The 16,728-nt window shown below is 35.0% G+C and overlaps 1 protein-coding gene across 5 annotated transcripts in view; it reads left to right on the top strand.

The window, feature by feature from the left end:
• LOC119071151 (alpha-catulin) overlaps window positions 1-10,272 on the top strand; it is a 41,503-nt gene extending 31,231 nt beyond the window's left edge. Inside the window, exons 6-14 of one of the 5 annotated variants that reach the window (XM_037175893.1) lie at window positions 33-138; window positions 2,984-3,972; window positions 4,034-4,110; window positions 4,178-4,385; window positions 4,449-4,769; window positions 4,829-5,035; window positions 6,695-6,812; window positions 9,087-9,736; window positions 9,797-10,272. In XM_037175893.1, the coding sequence (XP_037031788.1) occupies window positions 33-138; window positions 2,984-3,972; window positions 4,034-4,110; window positions 4,178-4,385; window positions 4,449-4,769; window positions 4,829-5,035; window positions 6,695-6,812; window positions 9,087-9,181 (2,121 nt within the window). In that variant the 3' untranslated portion in view covers window positions 9,182-9,736; window positions 9,797-10,272. Of the gene's footprint in view, window positions 1-32; window positions 139-2,983; window positions 3,973-4,033; window positions 4,111-4,177; window positions 4,386-4,448; window positions 4,770-4,828; window positions 5,036-5,926; window positions 6,351-6,694 lie in introns of those variants that run through there. The other 4 variants (XM_037175891.1, XM_037175896.1, XM_037175894.1 and 1 more) reach the window with 4 other exon arrangements.
• Window positions 10,273-16,728: the final 6,456 nt, after the last annotated feature.

Raw genomic sequence — 16,728 nt, 5'->3', positions numbered from 1 at the left:
TTAATCGAAATATATATCCGAATCAATTTTAGGTGGCAAAATCTTTAGGTAGACTGGAATCAGTCGCAAATTTCACCGAATTTGTGAAAGCATTTTCGGTATTTGGGGCGGAGATGGTTGAATTAGCACATGTAACAGGTAAATAACACCGATAATAAATCAATGATGTTTCGCAATCAAGCTTTATGTTTCCATCAAATTTTCTATTAGTTTATTTTTGGTGGATGTGAGCTGCAGAGAACTGTATAAACATAAACAGGAAACTAAAGTGTTTGCAGATTTAGAATCAAATATTGAAGTAGGGTAAAATAACACACTCACATCACATTACCGATTCAGTTTGAATAAAATCTAAATCTTCATTCAAACAAACAAACAAACAAACATATCAACCATAACATTCGTAGAACATCCTCTCCATATTAAATTTCAATTTGATGGTGGCATGATTTATGATTGCAAGAGCCTATGTTGAAGCAAATAATTAATTTTCATAATTAACTATCGCACTCCATGGCTTCAGAACGTTTGCATCAGTATAGTATACGTGGCACATTATAATAATAGGCCAAGTTTCCCATTGAGAAAATTTTCATTAAATCATCTGTGAACTTAAATTACTTCTACATTATATAGCTGTCTGGGCATAGTTTCACTCTTTTTTTGTGAATGTGTTGACATAATCTTAACCATTAATCATTTGATAGGCAGTGAAGTAAAACGATGCTAAGCACACCACCTATACCCAGTTGCTTCACATTAATGGCAAACAATTTATTGTTGAATTATGTTTTTTAGTTATACCAATAAACAGGCGGCTAGAATTTGGTGCAAATATAAAGATAAGGTTTCACTTTCATAGACACCATTTTTGATAGCTGTGATTGAAGCGAGTAAAGGGTAAAGAAATCATAGAATGTAATTAATGGAACGGATACATTATTTGAGAATAATGACAACGATAATATTTCTTCACTAATTTTTTTTGTTAAGTTTGTTTTTCTCGACGTGCATTCGCGTTTTCAACCTTTTACATACGACAAGCATATCACCATGTAATCGTCGAATCTTTTACTTCTTTTTATCCAATTAGTTTCATTTGAATTTGAAAAATATTTTACTTCATCAGTTCTAACATTTTGTCGCAGATTACAAACCGATTGCAAAAGGTCGAAAGTCCGACATATCTGTTTCTAAAGTTTCTTCTTCATGCCAAAACGATAGTATTTTGCAATCGCGAAACTATGAAAACACTGAATGTCACGCGTCAAAAGTTATCGGAAACCACACTTTTTTAGTTCTCTCTCAGCAGACCTTGCAAACAGGTCTAGGAATCCAGGCGATGTTTTCCTTAATGGTGGAGTTTGTTTATGTTATTCGTCAAAGAGAGAAATTTGATACGAAGGCGAAGCTTACTCTCCGTATCAACGAGTAGTGTGATGCACGTCGAACGATCAACTCGATCGGCTTTATATTGCGTATTTTCGGTTTCGTTTTTATTCTCATTCTTCTTCTATACATTCAAGTTCAACCTTGAACAGTGGTATTTGGTTTTGTTGTTTGTGTATTTTTCATGGTGAGACGAGTGTAAAATTGTGTGCATCACACGATTGAAACCACTCAATCACAGTATATGTGTGAATTCGTATACCACGAGAATAATTTTTGCATACGTATGTATGATTCGTCTCGACTTCATATGCAAAAATTATTCTCTCGGTATACGAATTCACACGTATACTGTAATTTCGTGGTTTCAATCCAAGTGATGCAAATAACTATTTTACCCCACTTTAGTTTCTTCCCCATTTAATCTGACTGAAATATATTCTAAAGCCAAAAACACGAAATTTCTAGAAAGAAATGGAGTACATATCTAACCATGGTCTTATAAGGGATTGATTTGCTCGAGCTGCCGGCCTATTAGTTGAAACGCTCAGATCATTGAAGTAGATTCTATAACGAAGAAACCGGCAACGCCGTGCTTCCATTCCACGAAATGTGTATCATGTCATTGCACAGCTCGATTTACCGATTGAATAAGATTTGATGGAGTGAACTCACTAGGCAAAAAAAATTGTGGATTTACCGTAAAAGTTGTTGAAGATAAAAAAACCCTCCCGTCGGATTGTGCGTTCATTGTGAAAGAATAATGATAGATATTTCTTGAGAAACATGTATGGACCAATTCCATTTATCCATAAATACTCATCGATGCGTGGCAACCGTGGTTATCTCTATACACCATTATTCGTTATTCCGCTCCAGTCGGAAAGGTGTGAAAAATGTTGGGAAAAAGTTTTATAATCAGAAAAATTTGTTCTTTGATTATCATCTGGTTAAATTTTTCAACCGACCCAATTCGATTCGGAATACACTTTCGGAAACTTCTTGAGACGACAAAGAAAGCGTACATTTCACCCTTTTTTCAAGTTCCCATTTACGGGGTAATTTAATATCCAACGGAAAGACGCTTCATATTTATTACACCAAAATTTATTTTTCGTATCGAATCGCTTGCCAACTAGTTGTTGCTTGTATTACACCTATTTTGGTATTGAGCGCAAGGTTCAGACGAAAGAGGTTATACGATAAATCTGATTCGAATCAAAATGTAATTTGGTATATTTATGTGCTAAGATAAATTTTCATCTCGTTTTGATCAGTCGAGCCATCGATAATGTTTATTTTAACCTGTTACTGACGGCTATCATCTCTTTTATCGATGATAAACTTCAGAAATAAACAACAATCTGTGAGTAATGCGGTCTATTTGTAGCAAAAAAAGCATGTTAAACGAAATGAAGTAAAAGATTTGAAGTCAATCTCAAGAAAATATTTAGATCAAATCAAGCAAGAGATACGATTATCCGATATGTTTGCTTGCCGTCTGGAAAAAATTATTTGTACCGTCCTTCTTTCGGGGCTTCTTCAAATGAAAAACCATTTTTGCAGCACAACTACAACCATTGTCAAATTACAGGTGATAGACAAAATGACCTCAAAGACGAACGAAGGCGAGCACAAATGGCAGCCGCACGGCAAGTACTCGAACGATCTACAATGATGCTTCTGACGTCGTCAAAAACATGCCTCCGCCATCCGGAATGCGGAGATTCTCGCGAAAATCGTGACACCGTTTTTTGTCAAATGCGACGCGCTATGGACCTCATCCACTATGTAGTTAAGGACGGCATCATGAATGCGACGAGTGAGCGACGACGATCGGTTGATTGGGATACGGAACGGTCGACAGCATCAAGTAGCTTACGTATGTTCTCTCGCCTGATGGAGCGTTCACGACCACGTTTCGAAGCAGCGATTGCATCGACTTCTTCTTCTTCAGCGGCCAAACCAAGTAGTAGTGACATATCATCAAGTAGGGACGGAATTAGGGACGAAATGACGAACGGTAGAAAAGAGCTGAGTCGAAGCAATAGCCAAAGGGATAGGCCAGCCAATCAGCACACCAAGACTAGAAATTATTTGAGTTTAGATCGTGAACTACAGACGTATACGTCGAAGAACGACGCTATCAATGCAGAGATGTCCATTTTATCACCGCAAACGCGTGAGGAACTTATGGCCGCACTCGATAAGGTTGTGGAAAAAACACAAGACTTTACTGATTCTGCCTATACAACACACGAGCATCGAGAAAATATTCTTTTACTATGTGACCGAGTCAAATTAGAATTAAATCAATGCCTTCGTATGGCAATTAATATGGAACAATTTCCGAGTTCATCGTTCGACATTGATACAGCTGTGGACAGTGTTTTAACTGCTACACAGGATTTATCGAATCAACTTTTTATGGCTGTCGCTGATCAAACATCCGATCTGGGACGGGTCATTAAGCATGGGATTGATATGGTGCATTCACTTCGGACAATCGCCTTAAATCAAGAGCTTGAAAAACTGCAAGAATGTGCCGATCGCTTTCATGATTATATTGATCATATCCTCGATGTATGTATTCACTACCCTACAGTGATCATAGGAACAGCGTGATGATCTTTTTCTTTTACAGGTTTGCAAATTGCTGAGACACATTGCCTTAAGTGAAACACTTCATGTTCAAGCCAAATTCACCGAAATTAATTTAAGGTTTGTGTGAGACCAAGCCGACTGTATTACCCAACTAAAATTTGCAATTTCTCTTGCGTGATTACAGAATTTACGGACCACAAGTTATTACCGCATGTAGAGCCCTATCGATGCATCCTAACAGTAAAATTGCCAAAGAAAACTTAGAAGTATTTGCTGACATGTGGCAATGGTTGGCTAGTGACGTCAATGCCATCAGCAAAGAAATTATTGAAATGGTACAAGCACTGACTAAGCCTGATCGCACTGAATATTTAAGTCTTCCGAGACCAGGAGTAAGACCATATTCAGACGTAAGAAAATCCAATAAATTTTCCTTTATTTTTCGTTTGAAACAGAAACACGGTACCACATCGAAACCTTTGAAGCCATCACAATTGGACCAGGAGGAACAGGAAAAAATTGCCAAATCGGGACTGGAAATGAAAATGTTAACAAACGAAATGGATGCAGAGACTGAAAAGTGGAACGGAGAGTCGGACGAAAATAATGACATCGTTAAACGGGCCAAGAACATGTCATCGATGGCATTTTCAATGTATCAATTTACGAAAGGCGAAGGAACGCTGCGAACGACGCAAGACTTATTCACCCAAGCGGAATATTTTGCCGAAGAAGCGAATCGATTGTACAAGGTCGTTCGACAGTTTTCTTATCAGGTATGAGAAGCATGAGATGTATAACAAATTTTCAATGTCTAACCGAACCACATACACAGGTACCTGCTGGTGACTCCAAGAAGGATTTGCTGGACCACTTAGATAAGGTACCAACGTATGTGCAAACGTTGCAATTTACTGTCAAAGAGCCCACAGTGGGCAAGGCGGCAACATTCCTAAAAGTGGATCATGTCATAAAGGAGACGAAGAATTTGATGAATGTCATCAATAAAGTTGTGACGACGTGCTTTGACTGTGCAAACAAAGTAAGTATTTTCCACGAATTTGATTTAAATCGTTTAGAAACCAATTCAACGAATCTCCACTTGTTTGGGCTAATAATAGTCGTTTCAATTACAGTCACTCAGTTTCTAGCTCTCTCTCGATTCGACCTTATTTTAAAATCCGTTCTATTCGTTATACATTTCCTGGTTAACAATTATTTATTGAATCATAAATCCTATTGCATATGTTCAGTTCATTTTCAACCAGCCGATGTTTCATACCGCACAATGAAAGTTTCTAAATAAACTTTTTCGTCGGTTGATTTATTGATCCGAAGTGATATAACCAAAAAACCCCATTGATGATTTAAAGCCAACTTTCTCATTATTTTCGTTGGTGAAACGTTTCAAGCAGCATCGAACAATGTCTACATCCACATTTGTGATTTATATCGACACTAAACAGGGAATATATACAGACAATGTCCTTCCTCTCTCAGACAAAAAAAAAAAATACTTCTTCATGTATACATTTTATAACAAGATTTCAACGTAAAAAACGAAAAACCATTATTTCGATATAAAACGGAAAGAGATTTTCTTTTCTGTGTCGCACAGGACATGACCCAGATGCATTTTTCGGTTTATTTTTTTCTTCTCATTTTGCTATGCATTTAAATTTTCTCCCATTCGAATTCATAGTGTTGTACTACGGTTTATCGTGTTGTACAGTGGAACTGGTGGGGAACAAAATATAATAAAAACTTTTCAGAATTCATTGGCATCGAAATTCAATTTGAAAAACTATCGTAAAAATGGAATTGCCAACATTCAAAAACGTATCACTTCTACTTTCACCATTAAATTTATGCAAATTTTAATTCCTCTTTTGTTTTCACATTTTTCTGTTTTCTTTTTCATTTTATTCAACAGCATCGGATTTGTATGCCACAACAAGTGCAGTTCAGAGTAGAGTTTGCGAAGAATTTTAATTAGATCTTTTTGGGTAACGGTTTCTCCCCGCTTATATATTGGACTTTATAATGTAACTTTTTGTGGAAAATGTAAGCATTTGGTCACACTCACACATACACACATAAAATCGTTTCCACTTGCGGTGCGATTATTAACTTTCAGCATAGCAATAATAATATCTTGCTTTCGATTAAGTGTTCAAACTTTCAACAATCTTTCAGCATTGTTACTGACACTAATTTTAGCATTTTTTTCTAATACCAAATTCGCTAATGCAAACGGCAAATTCTGGTTTTACAATTGATTCTGAATTCTGGGAATGAAGAAAAAAAAATTCTCGTCATGTGATTCATGATGACCATGACTTGAAAGAAACCTGTAAAATATCTACGCTGTTGATGGCTGTTTTTTGTTTTTATTTTAAATAATAATCTAAATATATAACATCGCCTCATTTTTAGACTAATTAATTTTTATTCAACGTGAAATTCCCTGGTGAAGAGAAAAAGACATTTTATTGCGACTATACGGATAAGTGTGATTTCATCCGGTTGGTATGAACTTTGGACGAATATTATAAATCAGGAATAATGAAAATGCATCTTATGCTTCCTAATCCTCTTTGTGCCAGCCAAGATTTTTTTTTATTACCTCGCTTTTTACCCATTTACATTTCCATTGACATGCTAAAATATGATAAACACAACACAAATCTTATTTTTTTAGTATAAACTCGACTTTAGTGGATTATCTGGCCGAACGGGTGGTTCGGGTGGTTCACGTGACGATGAAGGTGGAACGGGTGCCGCCGATTCGAAAGGATCATCGACCAGCACTGAAGCGAGTATGTGTAGATATGGAATGTCCAGAAGGGGCAAAGGTGATGCACGGAGAACACGTGTATCATTTCTGTTATTTTAAAAATTTACATTTGAAATTTGATAAAATCAACGCCAAAACAAATCATATTTTTCGTTTTTTTTATTGAAATTGAAAATCATTGATAGAAAATTGTAAATTTTTGTAACTTGGTTTCATCATGATGTGTAGCATTTATCGGTTTTTGTAGTTAGGCGGCTAGTGAAACAGTGACTGTTAAAGTTCGGGCATTCACTGAATGGAGTAGACGAAATATGAAATATTCGATATTCGACGCTTTAAATGTGAGCTTAAAGCTTCTTTATCGATCTTTTTCGAAAGCAATGACGGGTGATATTTTATTCAGAGAAATTTATCAGTCCGAAGCCTTAACATGCACTCGTTGTCCCAAATGCTATTTTTTATTTTTAGTAAACGTTGAAAGTGATATCAAATTAATAAAAAAAAGTATAACAACAATCATAACGTAGATTACCTCTTAATAAAATAGAAAATTAAAAAAAAAAAATGAAACGAAACAAAAAGATAAATTGGTGGATTTTGTGAACAAACTAAAAAAAAATTGTAAAACTTATGCGTGACGGTTACGTCCGGTGGTTGGCGGTAACCGTCGAAAACATGGATTATGGTATTTGTAAGGAAAATTAGCTACGAGTATACAAATTCAACTAATAGAGAAAACCTTTCAATTCTAATATTCAATCAACTTATATTAAAATTTAAAAACGCATCTAGGAGAGCTTAGAATACAAGCAAAAACAGTGATGATTTAGCGACAATTTTTTAGTCTCAATGTGAAATATTTCTTCCAAAATTAAAATTTATTCGGTTTAGACGAGTCAATCTGTATAAGAACAAAAAAATCTTAATATCAAATTTGTTAGATTTTAGATCAGCAATGTCGTGGTATAACTAAAAGAAACTTTTTTTAAAATCTATTTCCTTGATCATAAATCAAATCAGTAAAATTGTTGTATAGACATTAACGTTCAACTTTGAATACTTTACACTAACTGGATTTTAATACAAAATGTTTTAATTTTATGAAAATAAATCCCTTTCCATTAAAATTTGTTGGATGGGTGGGTTAGTACCCGATCATCATCTCAATCATATCCACAAAATCGTTGTATCGAAACGATTAACTCAAAGGTAACATTTAGATCAACACATTACATTATCTTATCCTTTCACAAACGACAAGCGCATCGCCTGCGGTACGTCAGTCAGTCAATCGATTTAAAGTTTTAGGCTATCACGCCGAGGGGTCAGGGACTTCTTTTTTCGAAAGATTTTTGGACTAGATATAACAAGTCCCGAGTCAAAACAAGCGCTACTGCCTGGTTTACTTTACTCTGCCGTGGTTATTTTGCATTCGATAAATGCTGTACATTGGATCTACTTACTTACCACTTCCACGGCGCTACGTCCAACGTCCACTACTTGACCTGGTCCAGAATCCGGTTCCTGAGATGCAACACGTCAGTTTCATACTACTAGCGCATTCAGATCCGTATTTACGTTATCACTCCATCTGTTTTTCGGCCGTCCGACCACTGTACTGCCTGCTGGTTCTGAATTAAATAGTTTGAGGTAGGTTCTTGTTTCATTCATTGCTCATTCATTAGACGGCCCGAACATCTCAATCTGTTTACTTTAAGATCCGGAAAATTCTTTTGGTTGTGTATCTAAATAGAGGGATATTCATCTGTTATCAATAACGACGACACACTCAAAATACCAGCTCTGTCTAATGTGTTCATATATAGCCAAATACATGTTTAAAGAATTGAAGTGAAAGATTTCGCAACAATTTCTTTAAACTTTTGTTAGATCAAAAGAAGTAGTAGACCCTATAATCATACCGCCGATAAGCTTGCCGTCTCTGGAAGGTTGATGCTCTACCAATACTTTGCTCTACTAATGATTCCTGTAGTAGAAAACGCTTTTTGCTAATAACAATATTTCCCCTCTAAAAACATTCATTAGAAATTACCTTTTCTTCTAACAATGTCGCACTCAGCAGTTAAAAAACGATTACTGACAAAAAACAGACTGCGTGACATTTTGTACAACTTTGAACCCTTTCCTATTTGGCATCTTGCTACCATTCGAAACCCAGAACGTTGGCTTACCATTCTGCAGTGCTTACCCAAGCTTCATGTCCTCGAGGTCGTACACTCATACTGTGTATCAGAAATGCAGAATTTAAATTGTTTTTTTCTATTTACACTTTCAGCAGGTAGGCTTAATAAATCGTCGAAGCCATCGAATGTCGTACGTGACGCTCCAAAAACGACACGGATTCAATTAGGAAAATATTTTACACGATAAACATTGTTTTAAAATGTCAATGTAGCGTTGCAGTGATGTAAAGCCATTTAAAAGTTTAGCCATTTGGCAGGTTCATAAAATAAAATTAAGAAAATAATTCAATTTTCATATCTTAAAAATGTGCGGTAGGGCTATATTACCAAGGGTGTAACACTATTCACATATATTTTTGTCAAAGTTCAAACTATGTGTTTATATTCGTCAGCTCCAACAGGTACTAAAGGTACTACTAGAATTACAAACATGTTAGATATGTTTCATTCTCTCTCTCTTTTTTAAATTTCCGAATACTATGCTACAATTGGCCGAATTAGCTTTCTTCGAAGCTCTTTTCATATTGGTTTCTATAGAAACTTTGTACTCACACCGAGCCTCACACACTTCTAAAGTCGACTTTATAATTTACCAAAAACATCTCTGACCTGATCAAAGTACGTTTCGATATTCCAAAAGTCAGTTTATAATTTTACATTTGGACACGTTACAATGAAAACAATTGACAATTCAAATTTAATGCAAATCGAAGAACAATTAGGAAATTTATCCATCCAATCAGTAAGTAAAATGGAGTTCTCTTCCTATTTAGGAAACTAATACCACGAAATATTTCCATAGAAAATTGAACATGAATCCCGAAGTAGAATTCGTAGAAAGAGTCGTCGAGAGTTGAAGAGAAAAATTCGAAAATTAAAATTTAAATTAAAAAGAATGACCGAAATTAAATCCGCTTTAATTGATGGTATGTCTCAACAAAAAATGCAAATGAAGTGTCTCTCAAATCTAACTACCACAGAAAATCAGGACGATGTTCCACTTCCAATGGATGATCAGATTATTTATTCAATCGACTGTAAAAATTAACAATAAAAATCGTTTAAAAATTAAATTAAAAGGCGAGGATCTCGAAAGTCTCTTTCAACTGTAAGTTGGTTTCTGTAACGAAATCCTTCGTATGTCTTTCTCTCTGCTCTGTCCTCACCGCCCAACGAAATTGAAGCAATGACAATGTAAACTAAAGATTTAAGTCTTAAACATATCCATGTTTCCTCAAATCAATCAAAAAATGATTTTTGAGATGGAATTTTTGTCTTTACGAATCGCAAAAATAGTTTATCTACCTAGGTGAAATAATAGCAGTGAAAAAGTGCTATTATTCCGCCGTCGGTAGATAAAATAGCGTATTAACCTCTGTCCAAATGTTTATTTAGACACTTGGGGTTATAACATTCGCCTTCGGCTCATGCAACAACTCCCCAAGTGTCTAAATAAACATGTGGACAGAGGTGAATAATCTACTATTATCACACAAGAATAAATCGCAGAATTATAGTCGAAGTAGGGTGACGTGACGGAGGCTTGCCCGACACGACATTTGTTCATATTATATCCGTACTATATAAGCGTTATGTGCTTTTTGTTATAACGTTAATTTTATCACATCTTAGCCTGGAAAAGATCAATTCAATCCAAAATCTCACATTGATCGGTATATCAAATTATAATACACTCGATCCATAATCTTCATATTATTGCACCACATTTCGGTCTGTAATTTATCATTTACAGTCCAGTTTATCGATGTTATAATGTTATCAATTGTGGGCTAGCATGTGATAAAACAAATTACTGAAAGTAAAGAGTGAGTGAAATTTTAATTTATTTAACAACGAAACAACGTGCATACTCATATGAACAAATTAAAAAGAAAAGCGAAATTGGTAGGGAGGGATATTATTAGAATAAAATTATGAAAAATACCACTTTAACTATTACAGTGGCCGACTTTCAATTTTGTGCACTATTTTGATTCAGCTGTTTGACCAGCTGGTCCATGTAATAGTATATTACTTCCGAGGTTCCAAGTTGTGTATTTGATAAGTGGGGTGTTACAGCTCGACCCGAAGGGGATGGCTGTATTTCCCACTTGTCAAATAACAACTTGGAACCTCGTAAGTACAATGCTTTACGTGATTAGGCAATGTAAATGAAAATGAAACATGCCGTAACACGTAAACAAACAAAATCAGTTAATTTTCTAATCAGGAGTTAGATAAAAATGGCTAACAATAAAACTAAAGAGAGTGTATTCGTTGTTTTTTAATGCAAATGTATGCGTCGGTTGACATTCCATGCCTATATCCATGAAAATCATATTTAGTGTGGAAAACATGTTTCTAATGGAAAACAAGTTTTGAATGGGAAAGATGTTTTGAATGGGAAAGATGTTTCGAATTGGAAACAAGTTTTCAATGGAAAACATGTTTCGAATGGGAAACATGTTTCGAATGGAAAACATGTTTCGCATGGAAACGCATGTTTGTCATGGAAAGCATGTTTCGCATGGAAAACATGTTTCGCACGGATATTTTGAGTGGACAAGTTGTCCACTGTACAACCCATTTTCTAATTTATTGAACTTCATAAAGTGTTATATTAGCATTAAATTCTTTTATTCTAATCTACCTTCTAGTCTCTTTATGTCCATGGCATTCATGTCATCGAACTTCTCATTGGTTCTTACTTTTCCTTTGAATTCCGATGATTAAACAACTCGTGGCGGTCAAAAGTTTTGGAGAGCATTTGTTTCATAACACAGATTAAGGCATTGAAACCGAAAGTTTTTGAATTTTGGAATTCACCTACTCGTAGATTTTTCTATGCAATAGTCTCAGCATCTAAATTATTTTAATAAGACTATACTCTACGTCTAAAATGATTTGAGTTTCTAAATAATCTAAAGATTTGCATTATATAATTGATGTACAGTGAACGACATCTCAAATGTCATCAGAGAATGCCATTGTGAATTTGCAATGACACAATAAAATTCTCAGAAAAATTTGACAGTGAGACATTTGAGATGTCGTTCACTGTACCACATTCGGATTGAAACAAATGTTCGCACGTTGTTAGTGATACATTCGACTCATATGACTCATAATACTCTTTATATGGCTCTGTGTGGTATGACTAACATTATGCAACAGCTCGGAGAGGGAGTTTGGGTTTATCTTTGCATCAACACATAAAAAATGATATGCACCTATGTCCAAACGCGTTTATTTTGACGAGTTGGATTATGATCCCCGCCTTCGGCTTAGGATCATAATCACTAACTCGTCAAAATAAACATTTGGACATAGGTGCATAATATTTATTAGTTGTATTGTTGACGGTAGTAAACAAACCACTGTTGCCATTTTTATCTACCTCTGATTATAATATATATTACACACTTGTCACGAAGAAGTTGAGGCTTTCCGAGACTGATAGTGACAAGTGTGTACTATATTTTATCACATAAGCGAAAAAGAGACAACAACATAGACCTGAAGTGTAATGTTTGAATTAAACTTCTAGTGAAGTAATTTTGACATCCAAACACCGCGCGTATGTGATAAAATTAACTTACTTTGTTTACATGGACCAGCTGGTCGAACAGCTGAATCAAAATAGTGCACAAAATTGAAAGTACTGAACCGCCACTGTAGCAAAAAAAAAGAAGAAAATTTTTTTTGACTAGATTAGTCCTTATCAAAATTGCGATATTTTTGTTTTCATTTTAAATCATCTCTTTCGAATCGATATAATTGTTGTAAAGAAAACATTTTTTAATTTCATTTTTAGAAAATGATAATAATCAATCACATTCAGGTTGTAATTCATTAATATATAGATGAAGTGAGATAAAAACATACATTTATAGTAAATATGAGAATTATATATTTTAACGGTGAAGAGGTTAGATTTTTTGTAAGAAAATGAAAAACTTGAAAAATTCTTTTAATTGTAAACTGGACACTGAAATGTAACACTAAATAAATGTTGATCGTATTTACATTAAACGTATACATTGTAATTGAAGAAAAAGCAGAAGTATATATTTAGAGACATTGTTATAGATGTGAAAATATTAATATGAATAATGAAAAAAAATCTATATTTTCCAAGAAAATGCTTGTAATATCGTTAAAATAAAGTAAAATTTAAAAAAAAGAAAATAAAAAAAAAAACAATAAAATCAATAATTACTAGAAAAATCATGTTACGAAAATAAAAAAATATTTATAATTTTTGGATAATAGTTACTAGATTTTTATATACAGGGTGAAATATTTATTAATTATATTTAATAGTTAGACATTTAAAGGAAAAAATCAATACAAACAACAGTGAGACATCATCTACAACAACAAAAATTCAAAACACATTTCAGCAAAACAAAGCAAGACATTTTTTTCTTTTATCACCACCGATAATCTTTTAATTTTTCCCATCCTATTTTCCACCACAAAAAAATATTCTATTTTCTTTCCATTACAATAAGCATAACAAGTGAGTTGCTCGCTTCGCTTGCAACTCACTTCAACAATTTACAATAAAATAAGCATAAGAAGTGAGTTGCTCGCTCCGCTTGCAACTCACCTCCGATTTTGTCCTATTTATTAACATATAAAAGTAACAAAAAAAATGTCAAAGTAAAAAAAATGAATAAAAACCAATAATCTTCGACGTGTCATATTTATAGATTATGTGCGAGAAATTATATATATTTAAAAAGAAAATGTAAAGTGTAACCCAATTTTTTTCTATTTTCATTTTAAAAATAATAAACAATATATTTTCGAGTCAAAAAAAGGATTTTTTTAGTGTATTTGGGGCAACAATAAATTCGTACAATTCGCAACAATAATTAGTAAATAACAAGCTGTGACTAATACGGTCTTCATAGCAAAGCTCACGTCAAAACACCAAGCAGAGTAATAAAATAATAGTGTGCCATGTCATTGCAAAACTACCATTAAGGCTGCTAATGGTATTATTGGTACCAAAAAACGATTTGACGTGGTAAAGCTATATTACCCTGCTAGGTGCTTTGCTCACGTTGAAAAATCAGTTAAATGAAAAAAGACTTGACATCAATCTCTTGAATATACTCAGATCAAATCATGTACTTGACCACCGCCCGTCATGACCATCATCAATCCAATTTTGAATTTAGTTCCCAAGCTTAGGAGCAGCATACAATTTCACCACTGTTGTAACTACGAAGTGTTGAGCTGATCAATGAATATTCAGATTGTCGGAATATCTCAATCGAAAGACAAATTTCTTAGTTTTTGCCAATATAGGAATGATCAAGGCACTCGTATCGCCCGTAGTCACCTCCAAGCTGGTGAAGGAATGTAAGGAATACCTGAACCTTCTTGGTCTGAGCAATCGGATCAATTTGGTCTGGGTACCAGGACATTCCGGCGTACCTGAACCTTCTTGGTCTGAGCAATCGGATCAATTTGGTCTGGGTACCAGGACATTCCGGCGTGGAGGGAAATGAGAAAGCAGATTCCGATTCCCCAGTCAGAGTGTAAAAGAGCACTGGAAGACTGGGTTAAGCGTAAACACGCAGAACGCTGGGAAGCGTATAATGGAGGCGTTCACACGAAATGCTTCTTCCCTAAGCCTAACAAAAAATTGGCCAAAGATTTGCTCAAAATGGACCGAAATCGCATTAGAAGAGTAGTAGGAGCGATTACGGGACATTGCGGGCTGAATCGGCGCATGAATAAGTTGAGGCTTTCGGACACTCCGAGATGTTCCTGCGATCTAGAAGAAGAAACGGGTGCACACTTGATACGTGACTGCCCCAAATTTCTTCAACTGAGACGCAGGATGCTCGAAGACTACGAGGTGGTTCCTTCGGAAATTGCTGCAATAGGACCTGACATCTTAGACAGGTTCCTATCGGCAACAGGAAGGCTACCATGATTTACATGATGACCGGGAATGGAAACAAAGGATCAACAGATCTGTGTTTCGAGATCTTAAATGATCGTCCCAAACTGATAAATCTAGTTTTTGCCAATATATTTCGTTCTCAATTCGAGAACATCATCAGGGCTTTAACATAAACAGGTCATTGATAAATCCACTATTCATTGGCTTATCAGAAACACGCAGTTGCGTTTTTGACTGAAAAGACTGTGGTACTTTCTGATCCAGATTTTCACGAACAAAATTTCCAATGGGTGCTTTAAGTTTTGACCAATTCGATGCAGAACGTTATTCTAAGCAAAAAATTGTTCTACGGTATGCCTCTAAAATGCACAGATTTTTCTAGAAAATTAATTTTGTTTACAAAATACGACCCAATTTTGTCAGCCGCCTAAAATGTCCCGCAGGCCGTTTTCAGTCTCGATGAATGTATGTGTAAGGTGTTCTGCAGCAAAACCTGATCAAAAGAATTTCTATAAACAGTGTAAAATCAAAAATAAAGGGCCGCCATTTTGTAATTTTCTTACTGGCGGCTGTACGTTTCGAAGTTTAGACGAACTTATAAAAAGATCAGTGCATTTTAGAGACATACCGTTGAACAATTTTTTGTTTAGAATAATGTTTTACGTCGATTAAAAATTACTTGTCAAAACTTCAGTCCCCCATTACTAAGGAACTCGTTGCAGTCTAATGGATATCCTAGCAAATTGACGGAAGACGTCATTAGCAAAACGAAATTGAAGATAGCAGAAAACGACAGCCAGCCGTTCAATCCATGATCAACTAAGTTCATGGACTAAAACATGATAAGCCAACTGTAGCAATTCCGTATTCCAGAGGTTTGTTTGAAAGTCTGAAATCAATTTGCAAAGAATATTTTACAACAGTTGGTACAGGTGACAACAATGTTAAGAAATATTGTTTCAATAGATTGATGCTGTTTACAAAGTCACATGCTCTTGCGATGCCATTTATATTGGACAAACGAAACAGAAGTTGAAAAGAAGAATGTATCAGCATAAATACAACGCCAGGATCAAGAACATTGATCATAGTGCCGTCACCGAACATTCTGTTATATTAAATCATGAACCGAAGTGGAATGATGTAGAAACTGTTAATATTTTTGACGTGTTTGAAGTGATTGTTTCTGTAAGTTGATTTTGCTAACGAAGTACTAGCACTACTAGCCTAGTAGCTTATTCTTGTAATTTGTTTTTATAATTTATACAGACGAAACATACGCAGAACTTTTGTTATGGGCAGTTTATGCTTTTTGTACGAGTACACATAGGTACAGCTATAACATAGGCATCTATTTATTCAGCTATAGTTTATGTTGTCATCAATGGATTGTTTTTGTTACAGCCCTGTTGATGTTCTCGAATTGAGAACGAAATATATTGGCAAAAACTAAGAAATGTGTCTTTTGATTGTGCTATTTCGACAATCTGACAATGATTAATTTAGTTCCCAAGTTTGGTACCAGCATCCATTTACTACTGTTTCAATTTAGAAACGAATCGAAGACCCATCCATCTCATCGAAATCGTAAAATGGATCGAAAGTGATACTTTGAGGCATAAACACAAAAACTTAACGCTATGTGTCGGCGAGAAAATGTTGAATTTAGCTCCCTACGTCCCAACCTTATAGGAGCAGCAAGTGCGAGTACTTTCAGACAGTTGTGGGCTGAGGCTTTTGATTATAATAAAATGGGAAATTTAGTGCACTAACGTCTGCTTCTTTCTTGTGCAATTAGAATGGTTTACTCG

Source organism: Bradysia coprophila, assembly GCF_014529535.1.
Source record: "Bradysia coprophila strain Holo2 chromosome IV unlocalized genomic scaffold, BU_Bcop_v1 contig_144, whole genome shotgun sequence".
Lineage (NCBI taxonomy): Eukaryota > Metazoa > Arthropoda > Insecta > Diptera > Sciaridae > Bradysia > Bradysia coprophila.
The sequence above is the reverse complement of the archived record's forward strand: the minus strand, read 5'-3'. Positions and strand labels throughout refer to the sequence as shown.